The sequence below is a fragment of the Xenopus laevis genome, chromosome 1L (genome assembly GCF_017654675.1).
Source record: "Xenopus laevis strain J_2021 chromosome 1L, Xenopus_laevis_v10.1, whole genome shotgun sequence".
NCBI classification, from domain to species: domain Eukaryota; kingdom Metazoa; phylum Chordata; class Amphibia; order Anura; family Pipidae; genus Xenopus; species Xenopus laevis.
In genome coordinates, this window is record NC_054371.1 from 22,749,095 (window position 1) to 22,771,494 (window position 22,400).

At 43.7% G+C, this 22,400-nt stretch overlaps 1 protein-coding gene across 1 annotated transcript in view; it reads left to right on the top strand.

Moving 5' to 3' along the window:
- fam193a.L (family with sequence similarity 193 member A L homeolog) overlaps nt 1-17,205 on the top strand; it is a 75,679-nt gene extending 58,474 nt beyond the window's left edge. Inside the window, exons 15-23 of the mRNA XM_018228100.2 lie at nt 119-317; nt 433-705; nt 870-1,152; nt 2,257-2,443; nt 3,137-3,373; nt 4,811-4,954; nt 12,077-12,890; nt 13,414-13,495; nt 16,340-17,205. Of these exons, the coding sequence (XP_018083589.1) occupies nt 119-317; nt 433-705; nt 870-1,152; nt 2,257-2,443; nt 3,137-3,373; nt 4,811-4,954; nt 12,077-12,890; nt 13,414-13,495; nt 16,340-16,433 (2,313 nt within the window). The 3' untranslated portion in view covers nt 16,434-17,205. The remainder of the gene's footprint in view (nt 1-118; nt 318-432; nt 706-869; nt 1,153-2,256; nt 2,444-3,136; nt 3,374-4,810; nt 4,955-12,076; nt 12,891-13,413; nt 13,496-16,339) is intronic.
- The last annotated feature ends 5,195 nt before the right edge of the window (nt 17,206-22,400 follow it).

Below are 22,400 nucleotides of genomic sequence, written 5' to 3' on the forward strand. Positions count from 1 at the left end.
GAGTGTATCCGAGTCTACAGTCCCAGTCTAGTGGGAACGACTGCACTTAGCCTAGACCTGCAGCTTTTGCCAGCTAGTACCCAAAGTGCAAAAAGTCAATAATTTGCTTTTATTTCAGGCTTTACCGCCTACCACGGTACCAAACCATACAAACAAACATCAGGTATTTAATGCATCGCTACAAGACCACATATATCCAAGCTGTTTTGGGAATTCTCCCGAGTGGAACAGGTCGAAGTTCATAAGTCTCTGGGGGTCAGAAATGATGAATGAAAAGAACTGGAACCCGGCTACATTTTTACCCGATCCTCTGGCAGGTAAAGACAGCCAGGTTCTGCTACAGACGTTTCTATTGGAGAAACTAATGAATCAACCTTTACCTAAAGCACAGTCACCTGCAACTCCTGTAACCTGTGTTATTTCTACATCTAGGAGGGGAAATATTAGGCCCAGCACTCCCCGAAATCCGACCTGAAGCACTTCCTATGACGTCAAGTAATGACACAGCGCCAGTACCAGATATTAAGGAGAAAAAAAACTCTGCCAAGAAGAAATGTCTTTATAATTTCCAGGATGCCTTTATAGAATCAAATAAGGTTGTGATGGCAACCTCATCCGCAACCTCGTCCGTTTCTTGCACTGCTACCACTGTTCAGTCCAGCAGCAACCAGTTTAAAGTGTCATCCAAGAGGCCTTCCTCCATAGGTAAGTGTTAGCTTCTGACCTGCTGGAGGCACTGGATAGGGAGACATGTAGGGATGTTTATTCCCACCTTATTTAAGCATCATAATTATGGAACTTGTTAGCAAGGGGGATGTATTCAAGAGTCCTAACATCTAGTTCAAATATATTGTGTGTTTGTATTTCAGGAGAAGTTTTTCACAATATTAAAGAAGACCACAGGCATCCTTCTACACCAGTTGCACCAAGAAACAGTCCGACTAGTATGGCCACTCTTCCCTCCATCTCTCCGGGTACACACTCATCAGCACCCTCTTCCCACATGCAAAGTATTGCGCCTCCGTCTTTTCCCAAAACAGCTGCAACCGCTCCAGGGTTTGTGGATCCACATTTAGGGTTTTGCCCGTCCACAGTTGCCCCTCCCACATCTACCACAGACGGCAATCTCAGCGCTCCTCCAAGCGTGTGCAGGTAAATGGAACCCTGTACTACATACTACTGTGTTTGCTTATAACTCTTCACTTTCAATACAGATGCTAAAATTGCAAATGAGCTGCTGAATATAAGGCTAATTAACTTAAATTAATTAAAAAACATATTTAGGAAGTGATTGATGAAAAATCAAGTTGGTTTTTTTTCACGATCCAGGTAAAAACACGAATAGAAATATACTCTTGTCTTGAATCTTGAATAGTCACCATTTATTAAAGAATAAAATCACGAAAAGTCACCAGAAAAGTTTGGCGAGGTTGTATAGAAGTACATGGGATGTTCTCTGACAGTGTTATTTATTTTCCCAGTTTATTAAAAATTCAAGATTTTCAGCCTCAAACTCGGATTTTGTTAAATCTGCCCCATAATAAAAAAATAAAAAACTATTGCAAACAGTCTCAGAATATCACTCCCTACACCAAACTTAAAGTTAACTCAAAGGTGAACAACCCATTTAAGGTGCCATTGTCTGCACCATTAGTTAAATTCAGTTAATTAAGGTAATTTGGTTTCTCCTTTATTCATATACAGGTATGGGACCTGTTATCCAGAATGCTGGAGACCTGGGGTTTTGATAACTGATCTTTCGGTAATTTGGATCTTCATACTTTGTCTACTAGAAATTCAGTTAAACATTAAATAAATCCAATAGGCTGGTTTTGCTACCAATAAGGATTAATTATATCTCAGTTGGGATCAACTACAAGCTACTGTTTTATTATTACAGAGAAAAAGAAAATCATTTTAAAATTTTTGGATTATTTGGATAAAATGGAGTCTATGGGAGACGGCCATTCTGTAATTTAGAGCTTTCTGGATAACAGGTTTCCGGATAATGAATCCCATACCTGTAAGTTGTTTTTTTTTTTTTTGTTTTTTTTATTCACCAAGGAGTATTGGCTTGTAGGTTTTAATAACTTAAAACTATTGAGTGATCTGGCCATATGTTTGCTTTTAGACTCTTTATCCTAAGTGTGCCACTAGTAGTGCAAGAGTTTTGTGAATGGATGTATTTTAACTCATACCCAAATCTGGCCTGTTTGGACGAGGAATACACTTGTTGAAAACATCTGCCTATTTCAGTGACCCCGACTGTGAAGGTCATCGGTGTGAGAACAACGGTGGCTATGACCACCAGCAGTATGATGGGGAGGAGAGTCAGGATGAAGACAGCTGCTCAGAACACAGCTCCAGTACATCCACATCCACCAATCAGAAAGAAGGAAAATACTGTGACTGCTGTTACTGCGAGTTTTTTGGACATGGAGGGGTAAGGATGTAGGCTTTCTTTTAGGAAGGTTTTTCTGATTAAAATGAGCACAGCTTAAAGGGATAATGCCATGGGAAAACATGTTTTTTTTTTGTTTTTTTTTTATAAAAAAAAAACACATCAGTTAATAGTGCTGCTCTTGCAGAATTCTGCACTGAAATCCATTTCACAAAAGAGCAAACGGATTTTTTTATATTTAATTTTGAAATCTGACATGGGGCTAGACATATTGTCAGTTTCCCAGCTGCCCCAAGTCATGTGACTTGTGCTAAAATCCAGGTCCCACTGAGACACATTCAGTTACATTGAGTAGGCAAAACAACAGCCTGTCAGAAAGCAGTTCCATCCTAAAGTGCTGACTCTCTGAAAGCAAATGACCTGAGATGCACCTACACACCAAAATGACAACTATAAAAAAAATACACTTCTTGGTTCAGGAATGAAATGTTGTATTCTACAGTGAATTATTTGCAGTGTAATTTAGAAATAAAAACTACATCATAAAAATCATGACAGAATCCCTTTAAAGAGTACTCGGCTACTTATTGCAACTTTAAGGAGACAAATGTTACAATAAGGGAGGGAAGCAGCTTTCTGAAACCACAAATGCCAATGAAATATCCTCACATGGTATAATGATAAAAACCTTCACTTTCCTTTAATCAATAATCTTTCCTTTTTATATACTTTTAGCCCCCATCAGCACCCACCAGTAGGAATTACGCAGAAATGAGGGAAAAACTACGTTTAAGGTTGACCAAGAGGAAAGAGGAGCAGCCCAAGAAAATGGACCAATTGCCGGAAAGGGAAACAGGGGGCGTCGTTGATCATCGAAAAGTAGACGATTTAGTCCAGTTTATAAACAGCTCGGAGTCCAAGCCTGTAAGCAGCTCTCGTGCAGCAAAACGAGCAAGGCACAAACAAAGGAAGGTACGAGTCAGTCAATCTCCAAATCCCCTTTTACCCAATTCTTGGCTACAGAATGCAAAATCTAATACTATGGATGTGTTGCATAGAGAATATATCTGTTTTATTATTAATTATGGCTGGAAGTTGTTGTACAGATCATCCTAGATATACTCCAACACATATTCTATTCTTCTCTCCCTATATACCTCTTGGCAGGGTTTTATAGTGGCTTTATACTCCACTGCAACACACATTATTATTTATTTTACTCTTTTAAATACACTAAGGGCAGATTTATTAAGGGTGGAAGTGAAAATTAAAATTTTCACTTTTTTTTTGGTCAAAACTCAAATTCGAATTGTGAATTATCCAAACTCGATTTGAGTTTTAATTCAAATTTCGAGATTGATCATACTCTGGCCCTTTAAGAACTGAAATTCAAATATTTCCCACCTACAACATGCCGAGTTCACGTATAAGTCAATGGGAGAGGTCCAGGCATCAATTTGGACGTTAGTAGCCTTCCTGACTTTCAAGTTTTTTTTTTGGGAGAAGAAACTCGAATTGAGTTTAGTCTAATTAGTTTTGAATTTTTAGAGTCTGTAAAAATTGTTTGAGTTATAGATATTCAAGTGTTTTTAATACATAAATACAGTAGAACCCCTATTTTACGTTTTTCAGGGGACCAGAAAAAATGGTGTAAAATCAGGGAAATGTATTATGCACTATATATAGGTGGGACCACAAAACAATGTAAAAAGAAGGAAAACTTAAAATCAGGCTATGTAAAATGGCTATGTAAATGTGCCCTTATGTCTTCCATCCAGGCACTAACTGTGCATAACGTATTTAATCCTAGAAATGTAGGTCCTAAGAAATATACAGGTATGGGATCTGTTATCCGGAGACTCTGTTATCCAGAAAGCTCTGAATTACGGAAAGGCCGTTTCCCATAGACTCCAAATTTTTTAAAACTGTTTTCCTTTTTCTCTGTAATAATAAAACAGTAGCTTGTACTTGATCCCAACTGAAATATAATTAATCCTTATTGGAAGCAAAACCAGCCTATTGGGGTTATTTAATGTTTAAATGATTTTCTAGTAGACTTAAGGTATACAGCTCCAAATTTTGGAAAGATCTGTTATCCAGAAACCCCCAGGTCCTGAGCATTCTGGTTAACGAGTCCCATACCTGTACATTTGTGATGTCAGCCAAACTTGTTGAGCCTGTGCTCCAGGCACCTGACCTGCCGAAAGAACCCCCAAGAGCCTTTGTTTATTTCATGGAACTAATTTTTCATGCCATGATCAGGGCATTTCACAGTAGAAATTACAGCATAAATGCACTTATTTTAATCATTCTGCATACGTTTATAGCTTGAAACCTATTTGTACTGTATATTACAATTATTATTTTGAATCTTTATACTATTATAATTACCCATGTGCTACCCCATAGGAGTATGGGACGAGCCCAGCAATGAGTAAAATTGTTAGCGATGTCCTCGGAGAGGAGAGGAGCACGCAGGGAAGCAACACGGCTGAGGAACGGACAGACAAAGCAGAAGCTGAGCTGGATAAAGAACGAGTGGGAAAGCAGCAGGTTAGTATCTTTGCACGCAGTCTGGGAGCATCCTTAGGTTCAAGGTACCAAACAGCTGACACCTAGAGAACACATAAGGGCACATTAGTATTGAAGGGATAGAAATAGTTAACCCAAGAAAACGGGGTACTAATAAGTTATCTGTTTTTTTTTAAAAAAATTGTATTATTTAATGAGGATAAATGAACAATACCAGTGAACATTCATAGAAATCCATATACAGGATAATGTTGATAAACCATAGGTGAATCGTAACACAATAGGTCATTTAGGTAAGTAAACATGGAGATGAAATTCACTTGCTTCAGGAGGACTCGGGGCCATTTTTAATAGTCATGTGTCCGAGTGGATCTAACATGTTTTCAGGGAAGTGAGCTGATCTCGGTCTGATCCATTGTGGAAAAAGGCATTCATTGAGCATTACCTGTTTTCGGAGAATTTTTCCTGTTTATAGCTTCAATAATATGATTTATTTCCCCATAAAAAATGGCTGTATGCCTTGTATTCCTGTTTAACAGATGAGTTTGAGCTGCCCTAATGCAAACTTGGCATAGTACTTTTTTTATGTTACTTTGTACAAAAATGTGTTTTCTCCTTGTCGGCTTGGGGGACACAGGAGACAGTGGGTATAGCTAATGCCACTAGGAGGCAGGACACAACAGAATAAGAAATTTGACTCCTCCTCCGCTGGCTATACCCTCAGCAGTAGGCGGAGCCGGAATCAGTTTTTGTTGTGTCCTAAGGAGGTTAGGACTATCTCTCTCTTATCTATCTATACAACACTTCTACACTGGAGAGTCTAAGTCACCTGCACTGAGCTGTGTGTCCTTCTGACTTCTCCCAACGTGGATTCTGTCCCTGGCGTCACTAAGGCTAACTGCAGCCCTGACCATCCAGCCTAATCGACTTCTTCTTCCTGCAGAAGGACTGTCGGCTGGCCAGGAGACAAGGAAGAGATCTGTGCCCTGGGGTAGGTAAGTACTCCCCCCCCCCTCTCCACCCCTTCGAGTGTCCCATCTGCCATCAGCAGCCCCCACACAGGCTTATGCTGTACCTGGCTCTGGTGACTCCCCAAGAATATAGGGCACTGGCTACACAGGGCGCTTCTACCCACACAGCCCCTGATTAGCCCTCTTCCTCCCTCAGCCACACTCCCCTCCATTCGGCAGAGCGTGTCTGACACTTAACACGCCGGCCACTACTTTCAGGCAGGCATTGTGCGCATTGAGGCAGCGCTTGTTTCTCAGCAGCGCCTCCCTCACTCCCCTCCGTTTCGCGCACTTTTTCTTGCGCCTTTTCGCGCACGCGCTTCACGGGCCGTGACGTCACTTCCGGTCCTTCACTCCCCGCACTGCGAGACAAGCGCTTCGGAGCGCATTCTCTCCCAGACCTTCCTGCTACACGGGGGACACAGGCTTCAGTGGGCTCTCCCTCACTGCGTACCTGCCACCAGCGCCACCCTCTGGCTCTCTCCCTGGCTATCCAACAGCAGGGGCATCCACAGCAAGTATTACATTATACTTTGACTTAGGGGGCAACATGTCTGAGGGTGCCAGCGAGGGCATTTTTTCCAGGGGATCCACTGCCTCTGTAAGATATCTGGCCTGCGCCAAATGCCGCAAAAAGCTGCCAGGGGGACATAAGGAGCCCTTCTGTACTAAATGTAAACCTGCCGCACAGGTTTCTGATTCCCCAAGTCCTGCTTCCCCCCAGGTGGACCAGGCTTCCCAAAGGGCCTCCCCTCCAAACCAGTCAGAGGCCGCAGCCTCAGGGCCACAGGCCATCCCAGATTGGGCCTCCCATCTTGCCACGGGGATTCCGAAATTGGCCCTTTCCCTGGACAAGCTCCTTTCCCGCTTGGACAATCCTAAACAAAGGGTCCCAAAGCGCAGAGCCCCTTCTCCCTCAGACGAGGAAAGCGGCAGCAATTCCCCAGGTTTCTCCTCACCTCCACCAGAACCTGACGGGGATTTCTCCCTTTCTGACGGTGAGCTGTCTCACACCTCAGATCAACCAGAGGACGAATCTCCAAAATTCTCTTCCGAAGCAGTTGACTCCCTAATAGCTTCTGTCATTGAAACGCTCCACCTTCAGGAGACCGAAGAGAACCCCAAGGCTGCCAAAGCCCTTTTCAAGAGAAACAGTAGATCCTCGCCTACCTTCCCAGCTCATTCCCAACTTGAACAGATTATTCAACAGGAATGGGACAAACCTGAGAGGCGGTTCCAGCCAAACGCAGATTCCTCAAGCTGTACCCCTTTCCATCAGACTCGACTGACAAGTGGTCCTCTCCACCATCAGTGGACGCTCCTGTCTCACGTCTATCCAAAAATACAGCTCTACCAGTTCCTGACGCATCTTCTTTTAAGGATCATATGGACAAGAAATTAGAAGGCTTACTTCGCTCCCAATTTTCAGCATCGGGTACTTCCCTCCGACCAGTGCTAGCCACAGCTTGGGTAAGCAGGGCTATTCAGTCCTGGTCTGACACTCTACTTCAAGGGATTTCTTCGGGAGCCCCACGCCACCAGCTAGCGCAATGGGCATCCCAGATAAAGGAGGCAAATGATTACATCTGTGAAGCTTCCCTAGATGCAGCACAAATCATCGGCAGAACCTCCGCCCTGTCTGTTGCGGCACGCAGGTGCCTCTGGTTAAAATTGTGGACAGCGGACCTTTCTTCAAAGAAGTCTCTTACCTCACTTCCATTCAAAGGAAAGCTTCTATTCGGCCCCGACCTTGACAAGATCATCAGTCAAGCGACCGGAGGCAAAAGCACACTACTTCCACAACCAAAGCCTCGCTTGTCTTTTCGCAGAGGAAGGTCCTTTCGTCCCTCCCAAAGCAAGGGCAATAGGTCATCTCCTCCACGACACACTCCCTCCAATAGAGGGAGGTTCGGGGGCAAGCCCAGATCCTCCTGGCAGAATCGCAAACCCTCTTCCAGACCTGCAGACAAATCATCCTCTGCATGACGGGGTCTCTCCCCTGTCTCCCCAGGTACCTCTAGGCGGAAGGCTTCAACGTTTTGCAGATACCTGTCTCTCAATTACTCAGGATTCTTGGATACACGAGGTAGTGTCACAAGGCTACCATCTCGAATTTTCCTCACGGCCCCCTCAAAGGTTCTTTATGTCAAGACTCCCTCGGGAACAAGACAAGCAAAGGGCTTTTCGTCTGGTGATTTCGAACCTCCTTCAAACAGAAGTGATCTCACCAGTTCCCATAGGGGAAAGATTCAAGGGTTACTATTCAAACCTATTCGTCGTCCCCAAGAAAGACGGGTCCGTACGACCCATTCTAGACCTCAAGGGCCTCAACAGGTTCATCCGACCTCGAAGATTCAAGATGGAATCCCTCAGGTCCATCATAGCAGCCATGACCGAGGGCCAATTCCTGACATCCCTCGATATCAAAGATGCCTACCTGCATGTTCCAATTTTCCCTCCCCATCGGAAATACTTACGATTTGCCTTCCAAAACCTACACTACCAATTCACAGCCCTCCCCTTCGGACTCACCTCAGCCCCTTGAGTCTTCACGAAGATCATGGCGGCTGCCACAGCCCTGATCCGAAACGAGGGAATATCCATTACTCCCTACCTCGACGACCTGTTGATCAAAGCTCCTTCCTTCTCGGCAGCACAACACTGCCTACAGATCTCCATCTCCAAGCTTCAACAGCTCGGATGGTGCATCAACCGGGAGAAATCGTCCCTGGTTCCCAGTCAATCCATGATTTTCCTGGGCATGCAGTTCAACACCAGGACCAAACAAGTCTCCCTCCCACAAGACAAGATTGTGAGACTTCAGGCCCTAGTGAATACGCTGCTGGTCAAACCAACTCACTCAGCCAGACACTGCATGAAAGTCCTGGGGGTCATGGTATCAACCATAGAAGCCGTCCCCTTTGCCCAACATCACCTCAGGGAGTTGCAGTGGAGCATACTTACTGCCTGGAAACGGAAATCTCTCCTACAGGGGATCCGTCTCTCACACAAAACTCAGACGTCTCTTCTTTGGTGGTTAAACCCTCAACACTTGTCCACAGGAAGACATCTGGGAGAACCCCAATGACGTCTACTGACAACGGACGCAAGTCTGTTCGGATGGGGAGCAGTGCTGGAAGGACGCTCAGCACAAGGCAGGTGGTCCCAGGAAGAAAGGACCCTACCCATCAACCTGTTGGAAATCAGAGCCATTCGGTTGGGTCTGACCCACTGGCAACGCGACCTGTCAGGCCAAGCGATAAAGATCCAGTCAGACAACGCCACGGCAGTGGCCTACATCAATCATCAGGGCGGCACAAGAAGCCGAAAAGCCCAGACCGAAGCCAGCCTCATTCTTCAATGGGCAGAGGATCACCATGCCCAACTGTCAGCAATTTACATTCCAGGCCTCCAAAACTGGGAGGCGGACTTCCTCAGTCGTCAGTCCCTGGACCCAGGTGAATGGTTGGTTAAACGAGGACATCTTCTTAGAGATAACCGATCATTGGGGCACTCCAGAGGTCGATCTCATGGCGACACGGCAGAATCGAAAGGTACCAACCTTCCTAGCCCGCTACCGGGACCCACTAGCTCTGGAGGCGGACGCCCTCACGGCGCCCTGGAACTTCAACCTAGCCTACGCCTTCCCTCCACTGCCTCTGATCCCCAGAACGATCAGAAAGCTACAGAGGGAGCACACAACCTTAATCCTAATTGCTCCAAGGTGGCCTCGACGCACATGGTACTCGGACCTCCTTAACCTATCCATAGCGGAACCCCGAACTCTTCCTCTTCGGCCGGATCTCCTCCTACAAGGGCCAATCCGGCATCCCAATCCGGCACATCTCAGTTTGACTGCGTGGCTTTTGAGACCAAAATCCTGAGGAAGAAAGGTTTCTCAGATGCAGTCATACGCACCATGCGGGCAGCCAGAAAACCAGTATCTGCTAAAACCTACCACAGAGTATGGTCCACATATCGAGCCTGGTGCCATAGTCACAAGAAGACCTTCGCAGTTTTCTCCGTCCCAGATCTGCTGGAGTTCCTCCAAGACGGCCTTGCCTTGGGCCTCTCCCTCAGTTCTCTAAAGTCCCAGATTTCGGCTCTCTCTGTCCTTTTTCAAAAGAGACTCGCATTCCTACCTGACGTCAAGACTTTTCTCCAGGGGGTGGCTCACCTGGCTCCCCCAGTTCGACCACCGGCTCCCCCATGGGACCTGACGCTGGTGTTGAAGGCATTACAGAAACCACCCTTCGAGCCGATGGCTTCTATTCCCCTTCAGTGGCTTACCTGGAAGACCGTTTTTCTCCTAGCAATAGCCTCTGCCAGGCGTGTTTCAGAACTCACAGGTCACCTTTTCTCATTTTTCATCACGACAGAGCGGTCCTCCGCACTGTACCCTCCTTCCTACCGAAGGTGGTGTCCGATTTTCACTTAAATCAGGAGATCACCATTCCAACATTTTGCCCGTCACCCTCCAATCCAAAGGAGGCTGCACTGCACACTCTTGACCCTGTCAGAGCCCTCAAATTCTACCTACACAGAGTTCAGGACTTCCGCCAATCGGATGCACTGTTCGTTCTCCCTTCAGGACCTCGAAGGGGTTTACCAGCGGCCAAACCTTCTGTCTCCAGATGGATCAAGCAAGCCATACAATGAGCATACACGGCACAGGGTCGAGTTCCTCCTGTCAAGGTCAAGGCTCACTCCACTAGAGGGATGAGCACGTCTTGGGCCTTCAGAAACCAGGCATCAGCTGATCAGCTATGCAAAGCGGCCACGTGGTCTTCCATCCACTCTTTCACAAAATTTTATCACTTTGATACTTTTGCGGCATCTGACGCACGCTTCGGCAGGAGAGTTTTCCAAGCCGCAGTGGCTACTTCCTCATAGGGCCTATCCTTCCCGCCCTGAGGATAGGGGACAGCTTTGGTACGTCCCCACTGTCTCCTGTGTCCCCCAAGCTGACAAGGAGAAAAGGAGATTTTGTGTGTACTCATCGTTAAATCTCTTTCTCTTCAGTCGCTTGGGGGACACAGGACTTCCCTTCCCGGATGGAGGCCCTTCTCTGTCCGTCAGACATGTTACTGCCTGTTGTCAATATGTTCAAGTTACAAGTTGTCAGTTGTTATTCTCTACTTAGTACTACTTTGGTACAAACTGATTCCGGCTCCGCCTACTGCTGAGGGTATAGCCAGCGGAGGAGGAGTCACATTTCTTATTCTGTTGTGTCCTGCCTCCTAGTGGCATTAGCTATACCCACTGTCTCCTGTATCCCCCAAGCGACTGAAGAGAAAGAGATTTAACGGTGAGTACACACAAAATCTCCTTTTTCTACAAAAATAATCTGTTTATATGTATCTATATATAGAGGGAGAGCGCTAGAGCGATAGAGAGAGCGCGCTAGAGCGATAGAGAGAGAGCGCTAGAGCGATAGAGAGAGAGCGCTAGTGCGAGATAGTCCAACAAGAACCAGCAACACTGGGATATTCTTAAAAATAAGAAAATTTATTTAAAAAAGCAATGTATAGCCTTGGGGGGGGGGCTCTCCTAGGGCAATTTGGAGTGCTGCTGAATAAAAAGCTAAACTCCTCAAAACCGCACACACAAAAAACAGCCATGTATTGCAAAATTTGTATTCTGTGTATATATTATCCTTTGATCAATCTGAAATCAAGATTTGTTTCACCCTATAAGAAGCAACACAGTTAGCTGCTCATAGACTGCTATGTATTAGTGTCACTGTAATGAATCAAACAAATGTAAAAATGTACTTGCTCTTACCAGCTACATATTGGAGTAGCCCAAGTTTAGCAAGAAATAGTCCAAACAGCTGTAGTTGGTCATTAGAATAGCCATTAAATAGAGAGCAGAATAACAAAATACTTATTTAGGTTACAGTTTGGCACTGTTCCTGTATTCTATCAAGGCCTAGCCCTATCAAGATCAAGCCTTATCAAGAGCCTTATGTATATGTATTCTATCAAGGCCTAGCAAAAGCTTACCTTGGGTATCATGGCTTCCAATGAAGAGACAGCAATAGCTGCCCATTGCTGTGCATTTCCTATTAAATAAATTTGTCTTCTCTCGTGTGCAAGGTCTTTGTTGTATACTTACCTGTCTATCCATACAGCTAGAAGAAAAAGCCCACCAAGAAGCAGAAGCCAGAGAGCTGGAAGAGCTACAGCTGTTAGAAGAACAGAGGGAGGAAGAGGAGCGGCTCAAACAGGAGTTTCAGCGACATCAGGAGTGTCATGCTCTGAAAAAGAAGAAAAAGGATAGATCTAGTAAAGACTCTCATAAGTTAGATCGACTGGCACACAACCCACTTTCTAATAAAGAACCTGTTCACTCAGAACTTCTTCCTAACGGATCAGTGGAACAGCCAGAAATAAAGGAAACATTGCCCGTCCCAATACTCACAAGCCCTGCTCATAGAACAGAACCAAGTCCATTACCTGAGGCCCTAAGCAAACCACCAAATCATACTAATGGCAGAGACTTCACTTCCCACACACACAAAGAAGCAAAGGCAAAACAGCATGAGCAGCTTTCCCTGCTCCTTGACTTGGCCCATCACAAGGAATACAGTGTCAAGCAGAAACAGCCCAAACTGCAAACTCCAAAACTAAGCCCCGAGCAAGTGAAAAAATCGGAGGCCTCCAAGCTCCCAGATGCTAAAGTGCGGAACCACAGCGAAGCCAAAGTGCGAGCAGTAGAAGTTGCACCAGTAGTGGAACAGAAAAGGGAGGAGAAGAAATCAAATGGCAATAACAAAAAGCAGCCCAATCATGTGCAGGAGGAAAAGAATCCTGCTCTTGGGGACCCCAACTTGCACAGCGACCAGCCACAAAACAACAAGCTCATCAAAGCAGAATCGCCCCAGCCAAAGGGCAAAAGCAAGAAGAATAAAAAGAAAAAGGGCGATAAAATCAACAACTCTATTGGTAAGAAATCCCTAATTTGCACATTCTGATTTGAAGGAACAATAACACCAAAAAATTAGTTTTTCAAAGTAATACAAATATAATGCAGTGCTGCCCTGCACTAGTAAAACTGGTGTGTTTGCCTCAGAAACACTACTATTGTTTATATATAGAAATGGGGACAGCCATTCAAAGGAGAAAAGGCTCAGGTTACTCAACAGATAAGCTCTGTAGAACATAATGGTGTTATCTGTTATCCACAATTTAACCTGTGCCATATAGTCTCTTTTTCAATTTCCACCATTGCTACACAGCAGCTTATTTATATAATCAATAGTAGTGTTTCTGAAGCAAACACAGCAGTTTTACCAGTGCAGGGCAACACTACAAGATATTTTCATTGCTTTAAAACACTTTTTGGTGTTACTGTTCCTTTAAGCAAAATCCAAAGTAACGACCATGTCAAACTGGCCAGGTGATGTACTAACACAAATCAGAAATTGCTGTGCTGATGTTCTCCTTTCTTTCCCAATTCACTCTACAGATGATGTGTTCCTCCCAAAAGACATCGATCTGGACAGTGTGGAATTGGATGAAACTGAAAGAGAGGTGGAATATTTCAAAAGGTAAATATAATAATTTGCTATAGCTGTAAGGGTCGTACCCTGAATAAACTCAGTTGCCCCACTGGTTGGGTGGCAGATGTTTTTGCGATGCCGTTTCATTTCAAGAGGCATTTTGTGCGCTGACTGTGTATATTGTGACATACAGTGCACTGATGTAGCTACAAAGTTTCTCGCTGAAGGTAAGTGTCATCATTCCAGCTATTTTGGTAGCTTTATTTTACATTAATCACTACCCCTGGCATTCAACAGACAACTCTCCCATCAGAGAACATGCCCCTCTGGTATAGAAATGGTTTCCAGTCTTCTTGCATTAAAAAGCTTTTTGCTTTCTAGCACTTGGTTTGTTACCAGTAATGCTTACCATGGTTACATGTGCGTAAAAATGCCAGACACTCACCCTTCTGAAGTTTTAGGGTTAACTAGGAACAGAAGTACCGCCCTGATGTTCTGGTATACGGAATGTGGGTTATTTGCTCACAGTCCCTAAGCATCTTGTGTGCTGCCCACTTATAACATTACTATAAGGTGGCAGTACAAGCTGGAGTCCTGCGCAGAACCAATTTGTTAAACCTAGACCTGCATACTGACCCCCGACCCGCAAGTACCTTATTCGCGACCCACCGACCATCAAGAAACAGGAAGTGCCGTCATTGTAAACCGGAAGTGACATCATTGGAAGTGATCAGAAAAAAAGGGAGTAGAAGACCCGCGACCCGCAAACCTGGAGAACCGCCGAGCCGCGTCTATACCCGCTCCCGAAACTTTTACTTGCAACCTGCAGGTTTTTGCGGGTAACCTGCGAGTACCCGACCCGCTGCAGGACTCTAGCACAAGCAAATGCTTAGGGACTGTGAGCAAATAACCCACATTCTGTATAACTGATGATGTGGTGAGATTGGTGCCCCATTTCTTGATTACCATTACTGTTGAAGATGTTAGCCAGTTATTCTGCCACTAATCTTGCCACTCAGTCTGGTCAGCTTGCCATTAGGGTTGCTATCTTTTCTGGAAAAAAATACTGGCCTTCCAGTATCTTTTTTTTCCTTATTAATAACATTGGGATCATCCATCATTTGTACCTGCCAGGCCGCTAAAATACCAGCCAGGTGGCAACCCTACTTGCCACTGATGCAAGTGTGCTGGGAGTGGTGCCCCATTTTTTTGGTCACTGCTACTGTCAAAGTCAGTAGGCCGTTATCCCACTGCTGCTTAAAGGGGTTGTCCACCTTTGAGTTAACTTTTAGTATTCTTTGAGAATGATATTCAGAGACAACTTGCAATTGGTTTTCATTATTTATGGTTTTTGAGTTATTTAGCTAATTCAGCAGCTCTCCAGTTTGCGGTTTACGTAATATGGTTGCTAGGGTTCAGATTCCCCTAGCAACCATGCACTGATTTGAACAAGAGACTGGAATATGAATAGGAGAGACCTCAATAGAAAGATGAGTAAAAAAAAGCAACAATACATGTGTAGCCTTAGAGAGCATTTGTTTTTAGATGGGATCAATGACCCCCATTTGAAAGCTGGAAAGATTCAGAAGAAGAAGAAAAAATAATTCAAAAACTATAAAAAATAAATTGAAAGTTGTTTAGAATTGGCCATTCTATATCATACTAAAAGTTAACTTAAAGGTGAACAACTCCAGAGCCATATCAGTGTTAATAGGGAGCACCAAGAAAAGGTGAGAACGACATTTAGTTGTTAGAGAATATGAGATGCATATTCATCCCTTATCTCCTAAATGTCACCCTGCTGGGCCCTCCTATACCCTCATCTTCACTGATAAATCTTTTTCTTTTTTAGCAACAATTTGGATAAGATTCATAGACATTGAAGTCACTTCATTTTATAAATACTGTAAATACAGTAGAACCCCCTATTATATGTTTTTCAGGGGACGAGGAAAACATGATGTAAAATCTGGGAAAATGTAAAATCAGGGAAATGTGTTAGTGATACTGACACTAAAAATTTTATTTCAAAATATTAATCTACATGAAAAGTTACCTATAGGTCATGTTTTTCACTGATCCTTCTGCTTTTGTAAGTAATTGTAACGCAAAGTTCCTAAACCTGACTGTTTTGCCAACCTGACTGTCCCTTCTCAACTTGTCAGTTAAAATTTCTAATGCTAACAGACTCCTGCTGCACAAATATGGCAGCTCATAGGGAAAAAAGGGGGTAAGAAAGGTAATGTCAAAGCATCAGGCAGATACTTTTATGGAAAATGATAAATAGCATTCAAAGACAATACTATGATAGATCTTAAAAAGGTTATTTTCTGCTGTCATAATCTCTTTAAAGTAACTTTCTTCAAGTACTGAAATATAAGCACAGGAGTCAGTTTTACTTTGAGATACAATATTTAGTGTGTTAATAACAAGGGTTAAACATTGCAGGGTTAATGTTACACTATGGGGGGTGCAAGACTCTCTGTCAGTCACATACACAACCTAAAGCAATAAGTGATTGGTGCAGGACTGTATAAGGGGCAGACTCATTGCAATTGACCATTTACAGACAAAACCATGGCATAATATACATCTGGTTATTATTTTAAGCCTCTTTATTTCACAAATAATATTCATAGAGGAAAAAAGCAGTTTTTGGGAACATCAGGACAAAATCCGGGAAAACATTACTTAAAATCGGGGAAATGCACCTATTGAAATGCTTTATAAATTGGTGTGACCACAAATAAAAAATGTAAAATACGGGAACACTTAAAATGATGGTTTCACTGTAACAAAAAAGCACATGTTGTGTGCATGTTAAGTTCATTAGCCAGTAATTGCATCTTTATTGGACTTGGCCCTGGTTACATTTATCTGATTGTTTTGCAGGTTCTGTTTAGACTCCGCCAGGCAGACAAGGCAGAGACTTTCCATCAATTGGTCCAACTTTAGCCTCAAGAAAACAACCTACGCTGCGCACTGAATTTGCACCATGAAGCGGTCACCCTGCAGGAACCAATCCCACTGATTTACACCCTGATTTACTCCCTGCTGTTCCAAGTGCTTGCCAGGCCTCCAGCCAGTGCTGCCTTCTACCAGTGCCCCATGGATTTGCACTGAACTCCCCAGGCCTGACCATTCTTGCTGACCTGAGAAAAAAAAAAAATGCCACTTTCTACCTGAATTTGTTAGCTTGTGTGCTTGTAGTCTGTGAGTGAGACTTTGGTTGTAGCAATACGCTCCTCTCCTTATTGCCTTGGCCTCTGACTTGAGACTGGTTCCATGGATTCAGAAGCAAAAGAAGCTTGTTGCATTATAAACAGTGGCACCCATCACTTCTGCAGTAAGCCCCGTAACCCTTCCCCCTCCTCCAAATTACACTGACTACTAGCAAAGGAATGAATTTCATTATCCTCTTCTGCTCCGGAACTTTCCCGACTCACGGAAGCAACTCCTACTGGACGAGCGTTTTGTCCCGTTCTCACACTCTACTGTTCAGAAGAAGTGTACAAGTTACGCTTGTTTGTGTTTGATTTCTCCTCCTCAGACTTGTAGCCGGCTTGTGTAAAGAATACCCGCAGAATGAGACCGAAAAAAAAAAAAGAGAAAAAAAAATCCTCACACTATCGATCTGTTATAGAGTGTATAATTGTATTAACACAGATGCCCAAGTGGCTACTTTTTTAACATATTGTTAAGTAATATTAAAATCATGTCTTTCTTTTTGAAAGATGGAATACATTAGTATGGCAGAAGAACTGGCTCTTGGTCTCTTTTGTCCCTCCCAAGCCTTGTGCATCTCTGCTGCTCGCTTCCTTCACCATGAGGCATCCCTCCGGGGAATCTACAATGCCTTTTTTGTGAGATGAGTCCTTTTTACTTTTAAATTGCCTGCTGCATATCATCATAGTAGTTTGGTGCTTGGAAGCCACTTTAATGACTGCACCAATAAAGGAACATGTTTGTATATTGGGAATATTGAATTGATTGCTCTAAATAGCCCAAAGGGCCTGTTTATATCTGAAGGGGCTGAACTGGCCCCTGAGTTAATACCAGTATATTTGGCTATTGTAGGACTTTTATATGCTATTTACAAGGATATTATAATTCTATAATACACAAGAGCCATGAATATTCTGTAAATTATATCCTTAAAAACGGTGCTTAGTGATGTCATCGGTTATAAACAAAGATTAGCAATGTCATTATGTGTATTGTAATAAATAAAGTACCCCCTGTTGCAGAATATGAGGATATTAGAAGTCGCCTCTGCGTTCTATGACCTGTATAAAAAAATCTCCCTTAGGCCTTGTGATTTTATATGGTCATGGAACTCCTCAGAAACTTATAATATCCTTATATTTTACAAGAGGGTGTTCTTTATTCACTATGTAATGCTCATACCCCCATATGTAATAAAAGGCACTTTGTTTTCCCAGGAGCAGAAACCCATAGCAACCAATAAAATGTTTGCTTTTAAACACGTGACAAGTAAGTTCTACCTGCTGATTTGTTACTATGGGTTACTGCTCCTGGGCAAACTTTAAGCCTTTTAGTACATAACCCAAATAATGTTTAGCCTTAAAGGTCCACTATAGCCTCCTGAATTCCCTGCGTTATGTTTAGTACAAAGAAATGCCTATATGTGTTATCTCTCCGTATGGACTTGAAAGCTGTTACTTATCATGGAGAGACCATTCTTTCACTTGCTCAATCTACTCTGTGAAAAAGGGGCATCAGCTGGTCAGTTTTTCAGTCTGCCAGTTTTGTACAGTGAGAGCTGTGAAGATGTGGAATTGTCTCCCTGAATCAGTGGTACAGGCTGATACATTAGATAGGTATAAGAAGGGGTTGGATGGTGTTTAGCAAGTGAGGGAATACAGGGTTATGGGAGATAGTTCATAGTACAAGTTGATCCAGGGACTGGTCCCATTGCATCTTGGAGTAACACAGTAACATAGTAAGTAAGGTTGAAAGACACGCGTCCATCAAGTTAAATTTTTTCCCTTCTGGGGCAAATTGGAGAGGCTTAAAATGGGGTATTTTACCTTCCTCTGGATCAGCTGGCAGTTAGGCAGGTTATATATAGACTTAAGGTTGAACTTGATGGATGTGTGTCTTTTTTCAACCTAACTTACTATGTTTCTCTGATAGTAGTGCAGCATAGTCTATGGAAGGTGCACTCTGTGTGTCATATCTATGAGAAGCTTTATAGATTGTAAGGCAATGATCCCCCGCCAGTGGCTCGTGAGCGAAATGTTGTTCTCCAACCCCTTGGTTGTCTCAAAGCAGGTGCTTATTGTTGAATTCCAGGCTTGGAGGAGACTTTTAGTTGTTTACTTCAATATAGAGCCTCCTGTAGGCTGCCAATTGACATAGGGGCTACCAATAGCCAATCACAGCCCTTATTTGGCACCTCCAGGAACATTTTTCATGCTTGTGTTGCTCCCCAACTCTTTTTACATTTGAATGAGGCTCACGGTTAAAAAAAAAAAAAAAAAAAGATTGGAGACTCTGCTGTAAGTAGGGTTGCTCCCTTTTCTGGAAAAAAAATACCTTCATACATTCTTGACGTTTTTTTAACATTAACATTGGCATCAAGCATCATTTTTACCAGCCAGGCCGGTAAAATACCAACCAGGTGGCAACCCTATCTGTAAGGTATTTGGAGAGGCCATTTGCTTTACAACTGTCTTGACACTAGATGGCAGTATAACTGCAGCTACGAGTACAGTCACAGGCCTACGCGAGCGACGTGAGAATCGCTATTGTGTTTGTGGACTAGAAAATCACCTGCTTAACAAAGCTGCCTATGTGTGAATTCTTATTATAGCTTGAACAGCCGCAGTATTAAAGCCATTGAGCCGTGGAACACTCACAGCTGAATGTGCCCAATTTTCTATTCCAATATTGCCTAATATTGACATTTAGCAGGTAGGCGGTTTGGCTTGATCATTTCTATTAATACATTGAAGAACTTTCCTCTAAAGAGAAAAAAAAAAAGTAAACGTCTTGTGTGTTCTAATGGAATTGGGTAGTTTTCATCTGTATCACTCCTTTCTGATGTATTTACCCCTCGCTCCCCTCTCCATGAGACCTTGACCAACTGCTGCTCAGACATATCTGGAAACCTTCCGCTTTAGAAGTGGGAAAGGCCAGAGTGGTTTATAATGGAAGCTAAAATAATACGCTCTGCACTCCTGCTATCCAGGGGTCCCCAACCTTTTTTACATGTGAGCCACGTTCTAATGTAAAAAGAGTTGGGAGCAACACAAGCATGAAAAAGTCCCTTGGGGTGCGAAATAAGTGCTGTGATTTGCTATTTGGTAGCCCCTATGTGGTCTGGCAGCCTATGGGAGGCTGTACTTGACATTATACTTGGTTTTTATGCAATTAAAACCTGCCTCCAAGCCAGGAATTAAAAAATAAGCATCTACTTTGAGGACACTGAGAGCAACATCCAAGGGGTTGGAGAGCAACATGTTGCTCACGAGCTACTGGTTGGGGATCACTGCATTAGACGCTGTTGTCCTGTGTGTGTTGGTCTCTTAGAAGGACCCCAGAGCACCTTTATTGAACCAACACCGGAAGAACATTCCACCTACAACCACACCTTGTCTGAATCTGACAGTCTGGACTCTAGAAGGCAGTAGTACATACCACCATGCCCTCTGGCATTCCCATTCAGCAATTAACACAAACTTTATCAAAGGCTGTGTGTCCACAGTCAATAAGACTTGTCCAATGAGGTGTCAGAGTTGATACAGGTCCATCTCCCATGGCATAACCAAGCCTTATTTGGACTAAGACAGCCAAATACTTAGGTCCTAGTATATATGTAATCTATAAATCGCTTGTGTATATAGCCAATGGACAGTATTAGCCTATTTTGGGGGGTGGGTGGGGGAGGTTCAAGTTGTGGGACAGAACGGGATTTGGACATAAAGTACAGCAGAGTGGAAGGGCGAGAGGAAAGATTGGCATAAAACTGTGAGAATACAAGAACCGGTAGGCATGGGCAGCAGAGAAACTTAGAATGGGAAACTAAGGGCTATGAAAGTGCTCCCTCAGTTTTCACTCTTTGATAAATATCTGCCTAAGGGCAGAAACACATGCTGCTATTTCAGCCAGCGTGCCCAGCCACAAATTGCTTCTTCGGGCGACTAATCTCCCCAAACTGCTTTCCCGGGATGGCACTAGGATCAATTAGGCTTTCCGAAGTTGCCCGAAGTTTCCTCGTGAGGCAACTTCGGAAAAGAAAGCGTTCCAAGTGCCATTCCGCAGGTTCTAGTTGGCGACTAATCTCCCCGAACAGCCTTCACGCCGGCTAGAATGTAAATCGAAGGCGCTCTGATCGATTTGGCTTTCCAAAGTTTCCTTGTGAAGCGTTTCCAAGTGCCAGTTCGGAAGGCAGTTCAGGGAGATTAGTCGCCTGAAGAAGAAGCGATTTGTCGCTGGGCGTCTAATCTCCCGAAATAGCAGTGTGTGTCTCTGCCCTAAGACGCACAGAGCTGCTAGTAGCAGCTCCTTTTCACAGCTACATAATAGACAATAGTGATAACTGGCTTTGTTAAGACACTATCCCCCATATGTAATAAAAGGCAATACGTTTGCCCAAGAGCAGTGGGCTTTTAAACAGGTGGCCAGTAAATTCTACCTGCTGATTGGTTGCTTTGGGTTACTGCTCCTGGGCAAACTTAGAGCCCTTTATTACATAAACCCATATGTGTGTGTCAGCAGAGGCTGTTCTCAGTATTTTCTATGGCAGGGTGTTTTGTAGTGAAGCAGAGAGGAGTGGGAGAGCTAAATAAAAAGGTGGGCAGCAACATAGTAAAAAAAAATGTGGTAGAGACTGGCACGACAGAGAGAATTGGTGGGAGAGAAACTGTAACAGAATAGGGAAAGAAAGAAAGAACTGATGAAAGAGAGTGAAAGTGGAGGGGTGAGAAGACTATATACAATAAGGGGAGTGCGAGAAAAGGGGGAAACACTAACATAAATAGATCACAGATTCTCATAGATAAACCATGGAAGGAGAAGGCAGCAGAGTGGGACACAAGCAGTGGTAAAGAAAAGAGAATGGTGAGTAGTTCATTATGTATATATGTCATGGGCCCTGAGTAGTGATCCTTGGTGTGTAAGCTCTGGGGACAAGCAATGCCTAAGGAGACTTTAGCTGCAGACCTTTATATAATAACTGTAATGCCTTCCAAGCTGCACAGCTTTTATAATCTGTATCATGAATGTCAGTATTTCATTGGGTGTTTGTAGGCCATGCGCTGCCTTCATTTTCTCTGTGGGATTATCCCCCTCATTCAGCAGTATCTCCTCAGTCCCGAGGTGGATAGTCAGGGTCTTGAATTGTTTTATTAGCGGCTCTGCATTGCTGTGACTGCAAGTGATTGGTAGGCGGCTCATTCTTCTGAGTAGGTGTGGTATGGAATTCCCATTGTGCTCTTGGACTTGTGTGTGTCTGACTCACTGTCTTGACTTTGCTTTACCTGATTCTCTTATGATTCATGATGAACATATCGAGGGCGGGACAGTGAACACTCTTAAGGCCACTATGGTTTCAAGGATATTCAAGTATAAGTCAAGAATGTTTCCAGCTCATTCAGAAAAATAGTTATGAGTTATCCAACATGAATTGCCTCTCTCTGATGAGTGTGCAAGCAAAGTATTTCAGTTTTAGACCCCGAATGAGTTGAGCTCTCCAGCAGCCAGCACAGACTTTGTATAACTGGTGGCCTTTAGTTTCAGTGGATGTCTCTACATGCTGTTAATGATGCTTCTCTGGGTGGATTCGTTTGCTTTCCCTGTGTGCTACCAAACACAATGCTACGTTTTGCAAGATCTTCCTGATTTTGGCGGTTTGCCAAACACTCTTTTTTTGCCTGATTTGGGCACATCCATGTGCCGAGCTCATCCAATGATCAGTTCAAGTCAGTCT